At 40.6% G+C, this 23,495-nt stretch overlaps 1 protein-coding gene across 1 annotated transcript in view; it reads left to right on the forward strand.

Annotated features, from left to right (window-relative positions):
• Positions 1-2,641: 2,641 nt before the first annotated feature.
• LOC308340836 (phosphatidylinositol 3-kinase regulatory subunit gamma) overlaps positions 2,642-23,495 on the forward strand; it is a 123,494-nt gene continuing 102,640 nt past the window's right edge. The window contains exon 1 of the mRNA XM_080800258.1: positions 2,642-3,456. Coding sequence (XP_080656384.1) covers positions 3,351-3,456 — 106 coding nt within the window. The 5' untranslated portion in view covers positions 2,642-3,350. The remainder of the gene's footprint in view (positions 3,457-23,495) is intronic.

Below are 23,495 nucleotides of genomic sequence, written 5' to 3' on the forward strand. Positions count from 1 at the left end.
CCAAATATAATTCTCCAGGATGGAAATGGTCCAGGACACCAGAGCTAACATTCTCTGCCTTTGCCAAAGAGCCTGAGGTGGTTTGATGACATGCAGTCACAACCTCACTTTTATTTCTCAACTGAAGGAAAGTAAGGCCAGCATCATATGACACGCGCTTCCCACCATAGCAGGGCAGTGGTTCCAAACCCATTCAAAGTAAATGTACTTCCTCTTGATTCATCGTTGCCTCTTGCATCACTATTATTTTTTGGAGGTCTCCTATTCAAAGCTTTACTTGTTGGATAGTTGGGTCATATAATTTTAGGTGGCAAGATTGACTCAAGCTTTACCCCATGTGCCAGTGTTGAGGATCAGACTATATACTATGCTGCTTCTTCACTGCATCTCTCCAAGTCTTAGGTTTGGGAAAGGCTGGGTGATTGCTCTGCATTTTAAAAATTGAAACCCCACCACTAAATGATGTAAAGTGGTCCAGGCGAAAGCTGCTGTGGAAATCTGAAAGCCATTATCTTTTCCACACTTCCTCTCTTCACCTTCATTTTGTTTGGGAATGCACAGGGACACCCGTGAACAAAAATAAACCAACTTGCCCTTGACTGATTGTTCTGCCTTTCGAGTTATCACATGTGAGTACTTCTGGCTCCCAGATATGGTGAAGTAAAGAGACTGCTGGGAAGCCAGCCACAAATTAGAGTTGCTCTTCCAGCATCTCCTACCTAGAGAAAGGGCTCAGGACATTCAAATTAGCGACATGCCCTGTCCCAAAGTTGATCTGGCTTCTGAATCAGGTTTGGATTTCAGAAATGTTAAAAAAAAAAAAAAAAGAAAGCATGTAAGAATCCTGATATATTTCCTCAGTTCAACCCTGTCCACTTACTCTTACTGGTCCTTTTTAATTCAAGACTCTACACAAAGACCATACACATTTTGACTGCTGGCTCCCAGGAGCTGTCTCAGCTTGGAACACCGTTAAGGAAGGCAGGCTCACTTGAGGAGGTAGAGGGTGAAATGTGGCAACTCTTCCACAGGAAGGAATCAATATAGCAGAGCCACTCAGGGTAGGAGGTTTCACTAGGGCTTAAATCAGGTTGTCAACCCAAACACAATGGGCTTTGTTACTGCTGTGTAAAGAGGAAATGGAACAGTTTTTGGCCTCCCCAGACTGTATTGTAGGGTATGCAGGATGGCAATTCCAGGCATAACCTTTGGGAGACAAAAATCTGCTTTTGGTTATTCAGTGTTCCCAGCAAGTTAATTAGCTGTTTCTGAAATGCATGGTAATATTCAGCATTTTCATAGTGAAGCCCATCATAGTTTTAAGCTTGAGGAAGGGACTGGGTGTATACGGAAGGGGGTCTGTCAGGGAAACAGAATAGGGCCCTTTTGGCTGGGGATTCTAACACCTGTGATTTATCTCAAATCACACACGCACTGTAATTTCAAGGCATGAGCTGAGGGGCCTGCTGCAGCTCCCTATTTATTTCAGGTGTGGGGAGTTACCTCTGGGTTCAAAAGTCCTTGGGTAGGAAGCGCAGAGAAACTGCGAAAAGCCTCCTCAAGAAAAGCCTAACTGCTCAAAGGAAGAAGCCGGGACTGGGTTGTGGTAGCGGCCTGGGAAGGCTACCTGGGCGCCATGGGCATCTCCTCTCACCGAGGGGTAACGGTCCTGCAAGTGAGTTTAGGGATTTTTTTTTATTTGACAACTTATTGCAGGGGATGGGGGCTGTCCCAGCCCAGTAAAGAGGTCTGTGGGGAGGGACCCTGCCCGGGGACTTCCTAAGGACCAGAGGAGCGCACGTCCCGCCAAGTGACAGCACGCGCCCCTCTCAGTCCGCTCCCCTCCCCCGCAGCGTCTCCGGGCAGAGGTGTCTCGAGCCAGCTCGCCCTCCCCACCTCAAACCCCCACTCGTCCGGCCGACCGAGCCTCAGCGGGAGCCCCGCCTGTCTCCGGGCAGCCTGAGCCCCTGAGCGCTCGCCCAGCCTGTCAGTAACCGCCGTTTGCGCTTTCTTTCTTTCTTTCTTTTTTTTTTTTTTTCCTCCTCTTCTTTTCTTTTCCCCCTCTGCCTTTGTCCCGCTTAGTAACTGGGCTCTGACCAATCGCCGCCTTGCCGGCCAGCGCCGGCTGGCTCCTGATTGGTCCGCTTGGGGCGCGCAGCCGTCTCCCGCTCCTTTGCTGGAGGAAGGCAGACAAAAGACGCAGGCTCCGGGCTCCGGCAACCCGGCTCAGCCAATCACCACTCACCTTATCCTCTCTTTCTACCCCCTCCTTCCCTCTCTCCTCTCCCTCCCCTCCTGGCTCGCGTGCTCCCGGCACTGACTCCTGGCGTGCGGCCAGCGCCCGGACTGTACCATTCTGATTGAGGCTGGGGGGAGAGAGGATGAATGATTAAGAAGTCGAAACGCAGAGAGCGTTGGAGAGAGTTGAAAGCCGAAGTGGAGGACGGCTTTCGGAACGCTTGCACAGGGACCTGATAGAATTCCCCGTTCATCGAGTCGGTATAGAGGGAAAGGAGCAGTAGTGATGTCGCCTTCCCCCCCCCCTCCCGGCGCGGTTGGGTGGTACCTCAGCGGGGGAGCGGGAGGCGGGGGAGGGTGTCCCTCTCCGCGCCGTTAAAATGAAACTCTAGTGGCTGGAGTCAGGGCAGAGCGTGAGGGGAGCCGGCACTGGCGGGCTTACTTACTGCCCGGCGGGAGCGCCCAGCCGGGCAGAGCTAACTGGACTTTCCGACGGGCCCCCATCTCGAGGCTGCAGCAGCTTCGGTTCCGAGCTTGACTGGAACGGAGCCCGAGTCCCGGCCCCTGAGGGGATCGCTCTCTGCAGACCAGTGGGACCCCGAAACTTGAACGCAATACCCACCCCCCTTTTTATGCCTTCCTTTGTCACTTCCTCACCTTTCTCCCAGCGCGTTCTTTTTATCTCCCCCTCTTCATTCTCCCTCCCTCGAAGGACACAAAAGTGGCTGCCGAGGAAAGATTTGGAGGCAGTGGGAGCTTTTCTCTTTGGAGAGCGACTGTGTGGAAGGGATTTTTGGGAAGCTGCTTTTTAACATCTCAGCCCTCTGCCTCCACCCCCCACCCTCCGCCCCAAGCCTCCCTGTACCTCTCCGAGGAGAGAAAGCCCGTAGATTGAAAGTTCGGGGGGCATTTTGCTGGGTGCTGTAAGAGGAGAGGGGGGAGGACCCCATCCTCGTCCTGGTAGTTGGCTGGACTTGTACCGGCCGTTGGAAACCCAGAAGTATATATCCGTGTGGGACTTTGCAGATCTATATTTTTAGATTTTTAAATATCAGATAAAAAAATATATATGCTTTCTATATATTTCCTGACGACCTGCCCCTGACAGCGCGATGTACAATACGGTGTGGAGTATGGACCGCGATGACGCAGACTGGAGGGAGGTGATGATGCCCTATTCGACAGAACTGATATTTTATATTGAAATGGATCCTCCAGGTACTTGGGAGAGAAAAAGAATCTTGTGAGGGGTCTGATTTGTATATAACGAGACCTTGGTGGTGTTTTCAGGGCAGAAGTGTTCCTGGGAGCGCTAGGTTTGGGATGAGGGGCAGATTTGCAGTTAGAGCTGCAGTAAAACTGCTTCTGGTTTATCCGTTTAAAGTTTGCAGTTAGGACCCTGATCCTATTGTCCTGCGAGGGTGGGGGTGGGGGCTGGAGTGGGGGTGGGAGGAAAGACCCGTTTCTTTTACTTCGTGTCGTTCAGGTTTTTGTTGTGCCCCCCTCCCCCCTTTTTTTCAATTAAAGATTCTTCTACCTGCAAAGGATGCTTTATACCCGAGCCTTGAACTCAGCCTTTTCCTTTGGGGAATTCTTTAAAGCTTGTCATTTCATACGTTTGTCTTATTTGGTTCCTTGTGTTTTACCTTCGTTAACTTCTGAAACTGGGTTGCCTATGTGATTATTCGTTTTAAGACCCCCTTTTTCTCTTACAGAAACCAAATGCCGGTTAGTAATTTTCAGGGATTGGGCGTTTTTATTCAGTCATGGTCTTAGTCTGAGGTTTTTCTTCTCAGGATATAGTCTCTCAGACAGATCTACGTGCATTTTATTACTCGTTAATTTATGGTGATTTCACTTAATTTATGGGATAGGGTTTAATGTAACTTCAATTCTTAGACTAAAAAAAGGAGGAATCTTCCTTTTTTGTGTGAATCTATGTGATGTGTACATATATGTGATAGGTTCGAATACACATAATGTAAAGTATACATATACTGTATTTTTACTTCAGAGCTTTGTCTGAGACCCTTACAGACATTTTGTGTATCTAGTAAGAAAGGAGAAGGAAGGGAAAATGGAAAAGTTGGGTAATTGTTTTTCTTTAAATTCTAACCTCATTTTATGATTATTAGCTGTCAGATTTTCAAACCCTTTTTTGCAGTTACAGATAGTGCTTTACGTAATGATTTTGAGTAAGTAGAGGGCCTTTGTGACTCCTTATTTTTGTTGAGGATGAATTGGTTATGTCTTTAAAATGTGTTGCAGTTAAGCTTACAAAATAAATTGTGTGTCATTGGGGAACCTCAATTATTATAAGACTATGTATTTTTGAAAACCTTTGAAAGGATTGGAGGCCATGCAAGTACAATGAAGTATAACTGTTTTGTAGAATGTTTATAGAAATTATTTGTGTCCTTGTGAGCTGTAAATTATCTTTTGTTTTTTTTTTTTCCAGTTAGAGTGTTAAATGATGCTATATTAAAAACTCCTAGTAAATCAGCCTTTTTTACTCTTTATGATAATTTAGAATTTTTCTCTTTCCCTTCATTTTGGAGCTTTCTTTATTTGCTTTTGTCATTGTGACTGCAATCCAGATGCAGCTTTTCAGTGTTTTGCAAAGTTTGTAAGATTTGCCACCCATCTATTGTGTGTATTTCCCCCTTTGTTTCCCCCTAACGGTAAAGCATCATTTCTATTAGATGCATTTGTCATTCATGTAAATGAAAATTTAGTACATCATTAATTCCTCCTGTAAAAAATAAAGTTAATAATTCTAGATTTTTATTATAAGAATTATATATTCAAACTGCCTCAGAATCACTATATCATAGTATCTTGCCTTGCAGACATACAAAGGGAATTTTGTTGGGCGGAGAGGTGAATAGGGAGGAGGGGAGAAAATGAAGAAGGAACTAATGTTTGAAAAATTTGGGCCCAGTGGAAAAATATTGACCAAGTTCAGTTGAGTTGTCCAAAAGTGGTTTAAAAAAAAAGTTGACTATTATAATTATGTAGTGATGTGGGTCTTACAAGGTTGTATAGAAAATTCTGATCCAAATGTTGGACATTTACATAGAAATAAACTTCTGAGTTTAAAATGTTCATCCTTGGATGAAATTTTGCATACTGAGATTCTATTCAGAATATTGGAAATATGTATATGCTGGTCTTTAATACTCATTTTGTAGTCTTAGCGTAGATTATGGTTAGTTATGCCTAACAGCTTTTAATAAAGGAAGCACACTTGAGTATGCTGGAATATTGCCTGTGATGGGAATGGTTTTTAATGGAAATAATGTGATGCCAGTCCTGTTTTGTGTGATAAATTAAGGTTTTGAAACACTTAAAACTAAGTAAATTATTAGTGAAGAGGTTGCAGCATGTCTTGTATCTGTCTTCTTCCTACCTTCTATCCCAGCTCAAGCTCTTATTTCCTGACTGGACTGCTTTGATAGTGTTCTAACTGTTCTTACTGTTCTCCCTGTTTCTATTTTGTTCAGTCCACAGTATTATTAAAGTACCGTCTGATGATTTGCCTTCCAGTGGTAAATCTCCCAATGACTTTGAAAACCTTCCAGTGCCTTTCCTTTGCCTGTTAAAAAGAGTCCCAGATTGCTTCCTTATCATTTAAGTCCCTGTTTGTTTGTTTTTTTTTCCCAGCTTCCAACCAAGTTTTCCAGTCTAGTCTGACTAGAGTCCATCACAGGTTCTATGGAAAGCTCTTTTATACTTGCTGCTCTTTCTTGAATGTCTGCTTTTTCCTGTTCCAGGGATGCTTTTCACTTGTTGAAATCTTATATGTTTAAGGTCTACGTTGGATGCCTTTTTTGCCAGGATGTATATTTCCTGATCCCTGATATTAGAAGACATCCTTCCTTTCTTTTCCTTTTCTCTTCTAGCACTTCTCAGAACTCCTTTTCATTCTATGAAGTAGATTCTGTTTTTATGTATACTATCCACTCCATGGAATTGTCTTCCCATCAAGTTATGAGCTTCTTATCTTGCTCAAGGTCTTGCAAACAGTAGGCAATTTAATAAATTTGTGTTGAATTAATAAATATCTAAGGAGCACCATTTATTTCTAACCTCTAAGTGCTTTTCTACTTATAGTCCTTGGTCACCTCGTTCCTTGGCTATTGCAATAGCCTAGAGTTAAATAACTTGAATTAGACAGTTGTTGACTTAGGGCCTTTAACTGTAATATTAGTATTACAGTTTTAAAAATCTGATTTTCATTTACATTTAAGACTGAACCATAAATGCAAAATTGTTACCTATTATTGCTTCCAGTGGCCTCAAAAACTGTTTTCCAAAGGTGTTTCCCTCTAGCCTATTTTTTTAAAAAACTACCATTACCATGCATCCTAAAGGTTTCTAATAACTGCATGGACTGCTGTATCTACTGTAATTCACTGACAGTGTAAGGATTGGATCCAAATGGAAGTCTGATGTCTTAATCTTTATGTATTTCCCAGAAGCAGTAGAAATAGTGAACAGTTTAGATGAAATGAAAGTTTTTATTTTGGAAATGTTAAGAGTGTGGTATAGAGAATTGCTTTTGAGCATCTTGGTTAGTCCTCTTGTGATTTGGGAATCAGGATTATTCCGTAACAGAACAGTTGCTGGGTAGGCCTCTCAAAGAGCCCAATCTCTTGTATAGGAGCTCTTGGAGGATTACAGATATACAGCTGATGATAAACTCATGCCCAAAGCTTATAGATTAGTTGTCTGTAAGCTAGCACTTTTAGTTTTGACGTTGTTGTTGTTTTTATTTTGGGAAGAGACAACAGGTGATTTCCTTTTATAATTTAATGGATACAATGCTTTTAAAGATTATCTATAGACAATTTTCTTTTCTTTCTTTAAAGATTTTATTTATTTGACAGAGAGAGATACAGCGAGAGAGGGGAACACAAGCGGGGGGAGTAAGAGAGGGAGAAGCAGGCTTCCTGCCAAGCAGGGAGCCCGATGCGGGGCTTGATCCCAGGATCCTGGAATCCTGACCTGAGCCGAAGGCAGACACCCAACAACTGAGCCACCCAGGCGCCCCGATAATTTTCTTATCAAGACAAATTTCTGAAATTGTAGGGCAGCAACATCTTAGTATGATTAGAAAATTAAAAGTCTTTATTGGCAAAATATAAATATAGAAAGGTCTAGAAAAGTGGTTCTCAGTTTTTTTTTTGGTTTGAGTACCCCTTTTATAATCTAGAACATTGAGGATCTCAAAGAGCTATTTACTAATATTTATTGTATTAGAATAAAGTTAAGAAATTTAAAAATATTTAATTCCTTTAAAAATAATAAAATGTTACATGTTAACATCTTTTTTTTTCTTTTTTAAGATTTATTTATCGATTTGAGAGGGAGAGTGTGTGTGTGTAGGGAGGGAGAGAGGGAGAGAGAATCCTCAAGCAGATTCCCGCTAAGTGTGGAGCCTGACAAGAAGCTTGATCCCAGGACCCTGAGATCAGGACCTGAGCCATAGTCAAGAATTGGCTGCTTAACCAACTGAGCCATCCAGGCACCCCTAATATAATTTATTTTAATGAAAAAATAACTATATTAAAAGGGAACAAGTGGGGTGCCTGGGTGGATCAGTCAATTGGTCATCTGTCTTAGGCTAGGGTCCTGATGGCAGGATTGAGCCCCGAGTTGGGCTCTTTGCTCAGTGGGGAGCCTGCTTTCCCTCTTCCTCCGTCTGCTGCTCCCCCTGCTTGTGCTCTGTCTCTCTGTCAAATGAATAAATAAAATCTTTTTTTAAAAAATATTTTATTTATTTATTAGACAGAGATCACAAGTAGGCAGAGAGAGAGAGGAGGAAGCAGGCTCCCCGTGGAGCAGAGAGCCCGATGTGGGGCTCGATCCCAGGACCCTGGGATCATGACCTGAGCTGAAGGCAGAGGCTTTAACCCACTGAGCCACCCAGACGCCCCTGAATAAATAAAACCTTAAAAAAAAAAAAGGAATCAAGTGACGAGAGTGGCATTGTTTTACATTTCTGCAAATAACTTTAATGTCTGGCATTTTAATCTTTAATATCTGGCTTAATAGGAAATGTCTAAATTCCCATGTCTGGGGTGCCTGGGTGGCTTAGTTGGTTAAGTGTCTGCCTTAGACTCAGATCATGATCCCAGGGTCCTGGGATCAAGCCCTGCATCCGGCTCCCTGCTCAGCGGGGAGCCTGTTTTTCCCTCTCCCTCTGCCTGCTGCCCTGCATACTTGTGCTCTCTCTCTATCTCCCTGTTGAATAAATAAATAAAATCTTAAAAAAAAAAAAAAAGTGTCTGCCTTTGGCTCAGGTCATGATCCCGGAGTGCTGGGCTGGAGTCCCACTTCGGGCTGCCTGTTCTGCTCACTGGGGCGTCGTCTTCTCTCTCTGTCCTTCACCTTTTACCCTGTGCCTGCGCTCATGTGTCCCCTCTCTCAAATAAATAAAATCTTTTTTTTTTAAGATTTTATTTATTTATAACAGAGAGATAGCAAGAGAGGGAACACAAGCACTGGGGAGTTGGAGAGGGAAAAGCAGGCTCCCTGCTGAGCAGGGAGCCTGATATGTGGCTTAATCCCAGGAGGCTGGGATCACAACGTGAGCTGAAGGCAGACGCTTAAGGACTGAGCCACGCAGGCACCCCAATAAATAAAATCTTAAAAAAAAAAATCCCATGTCTGCTCATTCAGTCTGTTTGAGATATCACAGGTCTTAATCACTGGAAAACTCCACTGTACAGATGTGAGAGAATGAGAGTACAAAAGGCAAATAATGTCTTAGTAATACTATGAAACTATTTTTGATCCCTTGGATCTTCTGAAAGGTTCTTGGGGACATACAGGGATCTCTGGACTACATTTTGAAAACTACTAGTCTAGAAGTTAACATGGTTTGCAGCTACATAGTTTGATGGTCAATCTAGGAAACTATTTTCTGACTTTTTTGAATACAGATGAACAGATTCTTTCAGGAAACTTACTTGCTTACTCTGGCATACTTGGTATTTTCATCGTTTAGATTAAGTAACATTCTGGTAGAGAACTAGCACACTGTCTGGCTCTGTGGTTGAGGAAAATATTTGCTGAGAAACACACTAAAGAAATAGGTCACCTGCCACTATGTGGTCCTTACTGTTAGCAGGTTGGGCATTCTACTGTGGTTGAATTTTTGTCTGTAACTGAACATTGATGGGTTATTATATAAATGCTTCTCCTGCGTGTGGTAAGATATTTTATGAGCTTAGTGTCATTTTGAAAATGATATTGTAGTGTGGGACAAATGCTAATATAATCAAATGATGTAAAAGCCATGCCAAATTTGTTTGCATTTTCTTATTGAAAAAGATTAGTCATTGCTTTCATTTAACGTATTATAGTTTAGAGTATACTCAGCTATATTTCATTAGAAGTAGGATAATTCTCCATTTGATAATGCTTTTAAAATTCATTCTCGTTTTCATGTTGAATATCTTTATATTTTTCTTAGAATATAAAAAAGATTGGATATGTTTAAGAAGGTAGGTAGAAAAATAACTACAAGTATAATTATGTGATACAATTTTATTGGTATTAAAGGGGGATGCAGTGTGAGTGAAGTAGAAAGAGCACAGGCTTTGGAAACATAAGGCTTCCAAACCTAGCTTTGCTTCTTACCATTACCAAGGTTATATGTCTAGGACTTAACCTCTTTCTGCATAGAGAAGCAGGATGCCAGTGCTCTTTTATAAAATTGATTTAATACTCTACCTTTCAGAATTGTTCTGGGGATTAGGTGTACTACATCAATATCTAACACAGTCTTTGGTACATGGTATGGACCCAATTCATTGTAGCTTATATCTTTTTTTTTTTTTTTTGAGTTTATTTATTTTTTTAGTAATCTCTGTATCCGACATGGGGCTCGAACTCCCGTCTCCAAGAGCAAGAGTCACATGCTTCTCTGAATGAGCCAGCCAGGTGCCCCAATTGTAGCTTATATCTTCTTTGAGCAGGGAGCCCGGCGGGCAGTGGGGGGCGTGCAGGGAGGTTAGGGAGTCCTACACCGGGCTCAATCCCAGGACTCTGGGATCATGACCCAAGCAGAAGGCAGATGCTTAATAACTGAGCCACCCAGGCACCCGTGTAGCTTATATCTTACAGCATGTTGTTAACATGTAATTATCCCAAGTCTACCTCTTGGAATACTCTTGAGCACTCAAAACCTTTTGAGTTATCTTGCTCCATTTTTTCCCTCTTCATCTCTGACATTTAAACTGGGGTCATTTTGTTTTTGGAAGAGTTCTTTAGGGTCTCTTCTAATTATAGCATCTCATGAGCCTATGGAAATGTTACTCCAAGTATCCTTTCTTTTTAGTTTCTATTGTCCTTGTTTAGTTCCTCATCCCACACATTTAAAATGATTCATAATGAAGGTAATAGTTACTAACATTTGTTGAATATATAGACCAAGCACTATGTTAAATGTTTTTACATGTACTATTACTGTTTGCCACAAACAACTTTATAAAATAGGCACTATTATTACCTCACTTCACAGACAGAAAACTGAGACTTAGATGTGTTTAATAACTTATTCAGTGCCTCACAGCTAGCAAGTGGCAGAGCTGGTCTGTCTTGCTAATGCCCTGGTTCTTAACCAGTAAGTACCTCCTAACCGGTTGCTGGGTTTCTAATTTCTTCTTCTCCTTCCCCATAAATTTATCCAGAATTCTTCAGCCACGTTAATCCTGCTCAAATGTTATTTTGAAATAATTTTTGAAATAATATAAGGAAATAATCAGCGCTGTCCATTTCTTTAAAGCAGAAGCCAAATTCTTAAACTAGGCATACATGATCTTTAGCACCAATTCACATTTCCGACTTAATTATTAATCCTCTATTCTCTTTTTTTTTTTTTTTAAGTAAACTCTACCCTCAGTGTGGGGTTCAAACTCACAACCCTCAGATTAAGAGTCACCTGCTTTACTGACTGAGCCAGCCAGGTTTTCCCCTCACTGCACCCCTTGCCTGCCCCATTCTCATTTTTACTTTTAGCCCAGTTCCTTGGTATCCACTGCATACCCTTTCTTATTTCCATCTCCAACCTCTTGCTTATGCTGCTTCTTATGTTAGATTAAGCATTACGCCCATCCCACCCCCATCTTCAAATTTGGATCCTTTGCAGGTCTCCTTTCTTTCTTTTCTTCCTCCAAAAATTATAGAACTGAGGGGCCCCTGGGTGGCTCAGTTAAGTGTCTGCCTTCAGCTCAGGTCATGATCCCAGGGTGCTGTGATGGAGCCATCACAGCCATCACATCACATCCCTGCTCTGCAGGAAGCCTGCTTCTCCCTCTTCTACTCTCACTGCTTGTGTTCCTGCTCTTGTTCTCTCTCTCTGTCAAGTAAATAAATAAAATCTTTGAAAAAAGTTATAGCACTGAATCCCGCAATTATCTGGGACTATGGTCTATTGTTTTGATACAAAATCACGTTATGTTAATGACACTTAATTATTTTGTGAATATAATTTGTCTCCCCGATACAAGATCAGTTTCTTGAGGTCAAGCTATGTATTTCTTTCTTTTTTTTGCTTGAAATACCCTGTTCTCCAATATTTTGTTGAAGTCTTAGGCCTGTGGACCCAACCAGTTTCATTTTGTGACTTAAGTTTTAAGTTTGCCTACTGCTTTCCCACCGAGGGCTAGTGCGCTCCTGCTCTTTCTCTCTCTCAATCTCTCTGACAAATAAACAAATAAATAAATTCTTAAAAAAAAAAAAAGATTTTATTTATTTGACAGCGAATAAACCCGGGGAGCATCAGAGGATGAGGGAGAAGCAGGCTTCCTACTGACCAAGGAACGCAATGCAGGGCTGCATCCCAGGACCCTGGGATCATGACTTGAGGTGAAGGCAGATGGTTAACCAACTGAGCCACCCAGGCACTCCAGGATAATTTATTCTAAAAAGGGAAATAATGAAAAAGTACAATCCTTAATGTTAGCAAAATTTTTTGAGTTTGAATTAAAATTATTTTTGAAATTTTGAATTAGAAGTGAGTAGTAAACTTTTTAAAAAGTTTGTTAGGCTAGTTATACACAGCACTGTGCCAAATGTAGATTTAAATTACCCAATGTGTTACTATACCAATTAAATTTAGAAGGTGTGGGACTTGATTTGGGGTAACAAGGTAAGGTCAGCCATGTAGCCTCATAAGATTAATTTCCAAATTGTTTGCTGATATATATGTTGATCTTTGTGAATATTTATAAATTAATATAAAGTAATAGGGTTGTTGTTTTTTTGTTTTGTTTTGTTTTTTAGTATAAAAGAGGCAGTAGGCTAGGTCCAGCCTGCTGCATCTTGCCATTTTGCATGTGTCTTGTCAATATAAAAATTGCCCTGTGTCCTGTGAATAGAAGCAACACAAAGCTAAAGTCAATACCATGATGTCCTACCATCCACCTTTCCCAACCTTAGACTTCTGTTTGTGGGACAGATTGCTTACCCTTGTTTAAGGGTATAGGGCAACAAATCCAGAGCTTGTGGCTATGTCATCTTAAATACTTTATAGTTTTTGTTTTTAAACTTAAGAAAAAGTAAATTCAATCATGAATCAAAATTTAAAATTTGTGGGGGCGCCTGGGTGGCTCAGTGGGTTAAAGCCTCTGCCTTTGGCTCAGGTCATGATCCCAGGGTCCTGGAATCGAGCCCTGCATCGGGCTCTCTGCTCAGCAGGGAGCCTGCTTCCCTTCCTCTCTCTCTCTGCCTGCCTCTCTGCCTGCTTGTGATCTGTCGGTCAAATAAATAAATAAAATATTTAAAAAAAATTTAAAATTTGTGTATAAATTGTTTTGGAGAACGGCTTATTGAAATGAACTGTTTGTGCTTGGAAAATGCCACTTTAGAGTTTGTTCTTTCATGTGTACTATTCTTTTTAACTTTCTTATTCCACAAAGACAGTATCATATTCATATTGAATTTCTAATATGCATTTGTGGAATTAAGCACAAACCTTTTTTTTTTCTTTAAAGACTTTATTTTTAGGTAATCTCTACACTCAATGTGGAGCCCTAACTCACAACCCCAAAATCAAGAGTTGCATACTCCACAACTGAGCCAGCCAGGCATGCCAACCACAGACTCTTTGAGATTAGTTCCGGGAGATGTTTCATAAAAAAAAAATAGTTTATTGTCAGCTACAAGCATCAGGAATTAATTTAAAATGGATTAAGAAGTAAAAAATTTTGTCTTTTCATATGAGCAGCTTCAGGTGTTGGTTGATTACATCAGTTCAACAATGTCAGTAAAATCTATTCTTTCCACGATTCAATTTTGCTTTCCTTGGAATTGGCTTCATCCACAGGATAGTAGCAAAATGGTGTAGTGATTCCAGATGTCCTATCCATACAGAAGAACTTTTTTTTTTGTAAATAGAATTGACTAGAAATTTTTAGAATTATTCAGGTATAGTTAACATATCATATTGGTTTCAGGTGTGCAATATAGTGATTCAACAATTCTATACACCTACACAAGAACTTCTAAAAGAAGAAAGATCTCTCTTCCTATGCCTCTTTTCAGGGAGAAGAAATGTCCTCTAAGAATGTCTAGCAGACTTCTTTCACACCTTTTGGCCAGAATTGAGTCCTGTACTCATTCCTGCCTCAATCACTAGTGGCTACCCTTGAACTAACCATGGCCATGCCTGAATTTGGGAGTGGTAATAACTTCCCCTGAGGCCTTGCATTGGGGAGGGATTCTGTTAGGAAGGAACACGGAGGGGATGAATGCTAGCTAGGTAGATCATCAATAGTGGCTGAAAAGTAATTTGGAGAACTATTCTGCCTTCCATAGTTCTTTGTGTTTGTAAATAGAAAGAATTAGCATTTTTTTCCTTTTTCAAAACTGTAATCTAGTTGTGGGGAACAGGTTTCCTTATTCTAAATGGGCATTCACAGGGTTACATAGTGTTGAGAGTTAATGTAAGACAGGCCTTTTTGGGGCACCTGGATAGCTCACTTAGTGAAGTGGTCATGCTTGATTTTGGCTTGGGTCGTGATCTCGGAGTCCTGGGATGGAGTCCCACATTGGGCTCCATGCTCAGCAGGGCAGAGGAGTGTCTGCTTGAGGATTCTCTCTCTTCCTCTCCTCCTTCCTCTGCACATGTTTCCTTTCTCTCCAAAACAAATAATATATATTAAAAAAAAGCCTTTTTGTCAGTTGCTTACTAGAAGATGAGGAAGCTAACTTCTCTTGTTGACAGTTTCCTTGTTTGAGGCATTCAGATATTGGGAATAGATTATGTTAGTGCATCAGTTAAATGAGTATGAGAGAGCTTTTTGCCAAACCATAAATTCCATATTCCAAAATTTAGTAAATGAAGTAATAAGCTTGAGACCTGTGGCATGTATTATGATTTGAATGACTAGTCTTAAAAATTAGTTCACTACTTTAGGGTGGGAGGTTGGGGGAACCAGGTGGTGGGTATTAGGGAGGGCACGGATTGCATGGAGCATTGGGTGTGGTGAAAAAATAATGAATACTGTTACGCTGAAAAGAAAAAATTAAAAAATTAGTACACTACTTTAACCTATAGGTCATGTCTTTCAATTAAAATGTACTGTGTAGCTAAGTATTGACTTTTCAGTATAAATTGTATAGTGGGGTGGTTAAGAGATGTCTTCGGAATCAGAGTGCCTGAGTTTAGATTGTGTCTCTGCCATTTTCTAGTTTATGTCCTTGGGCAACTTAATTATATTTTCTGTGTTTTGGTTTCTTCACCCCAAAATTAGGGCTGATAATGGTCCCTACTTCAATGGGATTATTGTGAGGATTTAGTAAATTTGTAACTGTAAAGCACTGAACATGGTACCTGGAACGTATTAAGTGTCCATAAATGTTTTTGTTCATGTATTCATGTTTTTCAACAGATATTTGATGGCCAGGCACTGCTCTAGTTATAACAGTGAACAAAACAGGAAAACTTGATATATTCATGGAGTGTTTTAAGGGAGGAGAGAAAGTAGAGAATAAATAAATTTATGGGGTACCTGGGTAGCTCACTTGGTTAAGTATCTGACTTCGGCTCAGGTCATGATCTCAGGTTTTGGGATTAAGCCCTGAATCGGGTTCTCCCCTCAATCTCTCAAATAAATAAAATCTTTTTAAAGAATCGTAACATGCAAAAAAAAAAAAATCATAACATGCTATTTAGGGGCGTCTTGGTGGCTCAGTCGGTTAAGCTGCTGCCTTTGGCTCAGGTCATGATCCCAGAGTCCTAGGATCAAGCCTCATCTGGGATTCCCTGCTTAGTGGCTTGTACTCTCTCTCAAATCCAGAGCTTGTGGCTATGTCATCTTAAATACTTTATAGTTTTTGTTTTTAAACTTAAGAAAAAGTAAATTCAATCATGAATCAAAATTTAAAATTTTGTGTATTAATTGTTTTGGAGAACAGGGTTGGGGGCACTATTTTTACTTTTTTTAAAGTTCTAATTTAAATTTGTTAACATACAGTGTAATATTAGTTTCAGGTGTACAGTGGTGATTGAACATTTCCATACAACACTCAGCACTCATCACAAGTGTCCTCCTTAATCCCCATCACCTACTTAACTCATCCTCCTGCCCACCTCCCAACTAGTAACCCATCAGTTTGTTCTCCATAGTTAGGAGTTTGTTTCTTGGTTTGGCTCTCTTTTTATCCATTTTCTTGTTTGTTTTGTTTCTTAAATTCCACATGAATGAAATCTTATGGTGTTTGTCTTTCTCTGACTGCCTTATTTGTTTAGCATAATACACTCTAGCTTCATCATGTTGTTGCAAATGGCAAGATTTTATTTTTTTTATGGTTGAGTGACAGCCCATCGTGTGTGTGTGTGTGTGTGTGTGTGTGTGTGTGTGTGTATTTGTGTATCACATCTTCTTTAGCCATTCATCAATCGGGGGACACTTGAGCTGATTCTATAATTTGGCTATTGTAGATAATGATGCTATAAACATTGGGGGGTATGTATTGCTTTGATTTAGTATCTTCCTATCCTTTGGGTAAATATGTAACCATGCAATTGCTGGATTGTAAGGTAGTTCTATTTTTAACTTCTTGAGGAAACTCCATACTCTTTCCCACAGTGGCTGTACCAGTTTACATTCCCATTTCTCATAAAAAGTGCAAGAGGGTTCCCCTTTCTCCACATCCTCATCAATACCTGTTGTTTGTTGTGTTGTTGATTTTAGCCATTCTTTTTTTTTTTTTTTAAGATTTTACTTATTTATTTGACAGAGAGAAGGAGCACAAGTAGGTAGAGCGGCAGATGGAGGAAGAGGGAGAAGGACAAGCAGGCTCCCCACTGATCAGGGAGCTCAATGGGGGCTTGTTCCCAGGAACCCAGATGCTTAACCGATTGAGCCACCCAGGTGCCCTGATTTTAGCCATTCTGACAGATGTGAGGTGATATCTCATCATAGTTTTGATTTGTATTTCCGTGGTGTTCAGTGAAAGACATTCCATGTTCCTGGATTAGAAGGACAGATATTGTTAAAATGTCTGTACTACCCACAGCAATCTATACATTCAGTGCAACCCCTGTCAAAATACCAACAGCATTTTTCACAGAGCTGGAACAAACAATTCTAAAGTTTGTATGGAAGCACAAAAGACCCCAAATAGCCAAAGCAACCTGGAAAAAGAAAAGCAAAGCTGAAGGCATCACAATTCTGGACTTCAAGTTATATTACAAAGCTACAGAGATCAAAACAGTATGGTACTGGCACAAAAACAGACACCCAGAGTAATGGAATGGAATAGAAAACCTAGAAATGAACCCACAACTATATGGTCAGTTGATCTTCAACAAAGCAGGAAAGAATATCCCATGGGAAAAGGACAGTCTGTTCAACAGATGGTTGGGAAAACTGGACAGCAACATGCAAAACGATTAGACTGGATCACTTAACGCCATACACAAAAATAAATTCAAAGTGGATTAAAGACCTCAGTGTGAGACCTGAAACCATAAAAATCCTAGAGGAGAACACACACAGTTAACTTCTTTGCCATCAGCCGTAGCAACTTCTTTCTAGGCATGTCTCCGAGGCAAGGGAAACAAAAGCAAAAAATAAACTATTGGGACTATATCAAAATAAAAAGCTTCTGCACAAATATAAATAGCTTCACAAGATGAAAAGTTTCAATAAAATATGAAGGAAACAACAACACTAAAAGGCAACCTACTGAATGGGAGAAGATATTTGCAAATGACACATCTGGAAAAGCATTCATATCTAAAATATCAAACAATCCAATCAAAAAGCAGGCAGAAGAACAGACATTTCTCCAAGGAAGATATCCAGATGGCCAACAGACACATGGAAAGATCAGTATCACTGATCATCCGGGAAATGCAAATCAAAACCATGATGAGATATCACCTTACACTTGTCAGAATGGCTAAAATCAACAACATAAGGAGTACCTTCTTTTTTTTTTTTTTTAAGATTTTATTTATTTGACAAGAGACACAGAGAGAGAACATAAGCGGGGGGGAGTGGGAGAGGGAGAAGCAGGCTTCCCGCTGAGGAGAGAGCCTGACGTGGGGCTCCATCCGAGGACCCCAGGATCATGACCTGAGCGGAAGGCAGATGCTTAACGACTGAGCCACCCAGGTGCCCAAGGATTACTATTTTAAATAGGAAAACAGTGAGGGCCTGACTTAAAGGAAATGAGGGAGCAAGGCATAGATCTTTGAGAAGCGTGAGGGTGGGCCAATGTGCCAGGTGGAGGGAATACCAGATGGCTTACTATGAGGCAGGAGCATCTCTGTCTTGTGTTCAAGGATTATCTGGGAGGCCAGGTTAGCTGGAGTGAAATAAGGCGAAAGTAATGAAGATAAGTAGGGGCCCCTGGCTGACTCAGTCAGACGAGCATGTGACTCTTGATCTTGGGGTCTTGAGTTTAAGCCCTTGTTGGGTGTAGAGATTACTTACATTAAAATTTAAAAAATATGATATTTATTTCTAAAAAATGAAAACAAGTGTTGTGGATGGTAGGGAAGACCATATAGGACGTTGTAAGAACTTGGCTTTTAAAACTCAACTGACATGAGATGCCATCCAAGAGTATTAAACAGTGATGTATTATGATGCCTGGCTTAAAATGATCATTTGGGCTGCTGGGGGAGGATAGGAAAAGTTGGAAGTGGAGAAAATGGTTAGGAGGCTATTGCAGTAAACAAGCTGAGGAATGGTGGTGTCTTGGACAAGGGTGGAAGCTCCAAAGGTAGAGAAAAGTGGTTGGATTCTGAATATTATTATTATATAATAGTAACTATTTTATAATTTCTTAGCTTCATGTTTCTCTATATGCTTTAATAATTAAAAGATTTAACTTTTAAAATAATGCTGAACCATTTATATATATATATTTTAAAAGATTTTATTTATTTATTTGACAGAGAGGAAGAGAGATCACAAGTAGGCAGAGAGGCAGGCAGAAAGGGGTAAGCAGGCTCCCTGCTGAGCAGAGAGCCCGATGCGGGGCTCAATCCCAGGACCCTGAGACCAGAGGGTTAACCCACTGAGCCACCCAGGCGCCCCATTTTTATATTTTTTGATGTATTTTTCTCTTTAAGATTTACTAGAGATTGTGCTTGGGGGAGGGACAAAGGGAGAGGGAGAGAGAATCTCAAGTAGACTCCCCAAAGAGCCCAACACAGGGCTAGATTGCAGGAACCCAAGGCAATGACTTGAGCTGAAATCAGTAGTTGGATGCTTAACTGACTGAGCCACACAGGTGCCCCATTTTTCTCTTTTTTAAAGTGTTAAGATTTCTAATCTATGACATCTGGGTACAAAGCAGCATAATCTGTGTAGTTACTTAATGAAGACCTAGTCATGAGTTACTTTTATGAACACTACTGTATAAATCTGGAGTGCACTATAATTTACTTTCAAAAGTAGCTTTGGAAAGAAGTTATCTTAAGGTTCTTAGCTTCTATGGTGGGCTCTGAAGGGGAGAAGAATTTTTTTTTAAAAGATTTTATTTATTGACAGAGTGAGAGAGAGGGAACACAAGCAGGGGTAGTGGGAGAGAGAGAAGCAGAGAAAAAGCTGAACAGGGAGCCCGATGTGGGTCTCGATCCTAGGACCCTGGGGTCCCAACCTGAGCCAAAGGCAGATGCTTAACGACTGAGCCACCCAAGTGCCCCAAGAAATTTTTTTAAAGGATTTTTATTTATTTATTTATTTTAAAAAATATTTTATTTATTTATTTGACAGAGATCACGAGAAGGCAAAAGGGCAGGCAGAGAGAGAGGAGAAAGCAGGCTCCCTGCAGGAGCCTGGGATCATGACCTGAGCGGAAGGCAGAGGCTTTAACCCACTGAGCCACCCAGGTGCTCCTAAGGATTTTATTTTTAAGTTTTCTCTACACCTGAGTGGGTGGGGCTCGAACTCACAACCCCGAGATCAAGAGTTGCACTCTCTACTGACTTAGCCAGCCTGGTAACCCAAGGGGAGAAGAAATTAAAGAGAATTAAAGTCATGCCATACATCTTTCATTTTATTTTGTATGCTAAAGTTTAGAATAATTAAAGTATGCTAAAGTTTAGAATAATTTATTTATGTAATTTTGATTATTAATGTAATGCTTAAATGCTTGAGTATAGAAATGCTGTAAAATAGGGAAGTGTTGCTCACTGTTTAGGAGCTCTAGACTCAGATTGCTTGGATTTCCAATCCTAGCCCTGTCTGTTTATAGTTTGTGACCCTGGACAGTTTCCTAATCTGTATAACAGGGAGAAGAATATGAACCCCATTGTAGGGCTGTTGTGAGAATTAGTACATGTAAGACCCTTAGAGCAGGTATCTGTTGTTTTATTATTATTTTCGTTATTATTGATCTGAGATACTTTGTGATATATCTTCTCCCTTCCATTCAGAGGAAGCACCAGCCTAGCATTTTCAGTTAGGTTGAAAAGTAATTTAAATCTTTATTCCAGCCTCTCAAAAATGCCAAAGGGGATAATAGTCTTACCATACCGTAATACTACTTAAAATCTGATTTTTCCGTTTTTGATCAGTGTCTTTGCATGGCTAATCCCAAACTTCCTTTTCTTTTTCAAAACTTGCCAGATTATAATAATTTGAATGGTCTCATTTTTGTCTTTTCCTCTCTTTCTCAAATTTATTCTTTCTTTTCCAGGAATATCCGTCTCTCTTTATTTATTTATTTTATTTTTTATTTTTTTAGGTTATCCGTCTCTCTTTAAACTCTTTCCTTTTCCTGAGTCATTGCTCTGATTTGTATAATAAGGGTCAGGAACCAAGGGAGTAAAGAAAGGAAGTTATGAATGCTCACACAACAACGTTTTTGGTTTTGTCACACTTAGCTGCTGTAGAGGATATAGTATGTTTTGTCTTTTAGAAAGAAGTCTACTTAGCTTTAAAAGCATTATCAGGTGGTATAGACCATTGCAGGACATTAGTTCTGGACTTGGGTTTGGTTTTTTCTCCTACTAGTCATAAACCGTAACACTGACCCAGACCTCTTTTTTGATTACTAGGGATCAACCATGGGCATTTAGAATAGAGTTGCTGGATAAGATACATGCAATGTCCCATGCAGTATTTGTGATGTACTAATACTGAAAAATTGTTAATCTGAAATTCAGATTTAACTGGCTGTCCTATATTTTTATTTGCTAAATCTGGCAACCCTAATTTAGAGAGAGGGTAGACAGTTGACTAGATAGTATTTCCCAGTATACTTTCCCTATGATGTTTAGCGATAGATATGTAACTTGATATAGTGGCTATTATTATACTTTCAGTTTCCATGACAAAAAGTCCAACTGAAATTGGTTTAAACAAAGCGAATTTATAGTTTCATATAATTGAGATGTCCAGAGGGAATAAGGGCCCCTGACATAGTTTGATCAAGACTGTCAGGCTTTGGTCCTATTTTTCTGCATTTCTCTTGGCTCTCCTGTCTATCAGTTTCTTTCTCAGGCAGGCTTCCTTGGTGTAGTACCTTTGGCTGCTGAGATTACATGTTTCCTAATATCTGGGGGAGAATAAGGATGCTTCCCACAAACAAAACACAAAAATCCTGAGCTTGACATTAGACTGTTCCAGGTTCCAAAGGATCAGTCTTAAAATCTGAATTATTAATTACAGCTTTGTCTAGACCAGTGGCTCTTAAACTTGAGCATGTATCATAACCACCTGGAGGACTTGTTAAAACACAGATGCCAAACCCAACCCCCAGATTTCTGATTTTAGTAGGTTTGGGGCTGCGTTCTAAGAATTTGTAGTTGAAACAGGTTTCAAGATGTTCTTGATTTGCTGGTCTGCGAACACTTTGAGAACCACAGCTGTGTCAAATCAGAGCCTACTCCTGGAGCTGGGGAAGGGGTCAGTCCCACACAAATACTTTACCAGTGTGTGGAAGGGACAAGACACTTAAAAAAAAAACCAAACAGATTTATTTATTTATTTGAGAGAGAGAGAGAAAGAGCAAGCAGGAGCGTGGGAAGAGGCAGAAGGAGAGAGAGAAAGAATCTCAAGCAGACTCCTCGCTGAGCACAGAGCTTGATACGGTGCTTGATCTCACGACCCTGAGATCATGACCTGAGCTGAAATCAAGAGTGTGATGCTCAACCAACTTAGGTACCCAGGTGCTCTGGAACAAGATATGTTTTGAGGAAATAATTAAAATATCCACTAAGGAGAGGACTGCTATTTTTAATCTACCCAGCTCTCCTGCCCTCTTATTTGGGTAACAGCTTCCTGTTGTTCTCTTAACCACTCATTTCCCATTTGTAATCAATGTGGCTTGGGTAGAGTTGATTTAACCCACTGGCTTTAATGGTGGGCACAAGACCCTGGCCTGGTCATTAAGATTATTGCATTCACCTGTCCTCAGTGATTAGCTCAAGAATTGATAGGGCAGCCATCTTTGTAAACAGTCAGTGCACATTACTATACATTACTATTTACTGTCCTGGCTATTGATATAAAGATGGCATAATTCCTGTCTTTAAGAAGCTCAGACTGTGATGAATACCAACATGTAAACAAATACATGTAGTATTTCTCTTTATAACTCCTTTCTCTTGGCTTCCATCTAATACACGTTTCCATTATATACTTCATTACTTCCTTTGTAATCCTTTTTTTTTTTAAACATTTTTAAAAATTTATTTGTCAGAGAGAGAGAGAGGAGCGAGAGTGAGCACAAGTAGACAGAGTGGCAGGCAGAGGTAGAGGGAGAAGCAGGCTCCCTGCCGAGCAAGGAGCCCGACTCGGGACTCGAGTCCCAGGATGCTGGGATCATGACCTGAGCCGAAGGCAGCTGCTCAACCAACTGAGCCACCCAGGCGTCCCTTCCTTTGTAATCCTTAACCACGTTTATTATCAGTTGTTCAGTGCCTTTGGTCTTCATTAGATTATAAATTCCATCAGGATAAGGGCTATAATTTCCTGCTGGATTTCCAGTACTTAGCACTTTCTGTGGCACATAGAGGTGCTCAGTAAATGTGGGTTGAGTGAATGTTTTAACTGTACTAATAGAAAAATATAGAAACAGAAGAGGGAATGATTGGTTTACTGGTGGGGTAGTGGAGACGTAACAGCCTGGATAAATGCATAGGATTGTTAAAACACCTTGATGTATTTTGGGAACTGTAAGTAATTCAGTTTTGTTGAAACATGATGTATGAGGTGAGAAGTGGTGGCAGATGAATCTGGAGAGATAGGTGAGGGCCAAATCATGAAGATTCCTGAATGCTGCCCTACAGGTTGGGGAGCCATTGACTGGTTTCAAGTAAGAAAAAGAATATATTAGCTGCAAAGTGATAAATGGATCAGAGGGGAGTGAGATTAAAGAAGAGAAACTGATTAGGAGGTTATTTCAGAACAGATGGAAGATGTTATGAAAGCCCAAGGTGAAAAAGGAAAATATGGAAGAAGCGGGGAGATGGAGACTTGATGTAGAGAGTTCATTTTCATGTGGACTCATGGAGATTTTCACTGTATTGTACTAGCCACTCTTTTATTTTTTTTATTTTTTTTTTTGAGAGAGAGCACAAGTGGGAGTAGAGTGGGGTGGTGCAGAGGGAGAGAGAGAAGCAGACTCCTTGCCAAGCAGGGGGCTTGACACGGGGCTCAGTCCAGGACCCTTGGGATTATGACCTGAGCCAAAGGCAGACTCTTAACCGACTGAGCCACGCAGGCACCCTTCTATTAGCCAGTCTTAACTACTGATCCCTAGTTCTGCATCCACACCCA

This window comes from Martes martes, assembly GCF_963455335.1.
Source record: "Martes martes genome assembly, chromosome: 4".
Lineage (NCBI taxonomy): Eukaryota > Metazoa > Chordata > Mammalia > Carnivora > Mustelidae > Martes > Martes martes.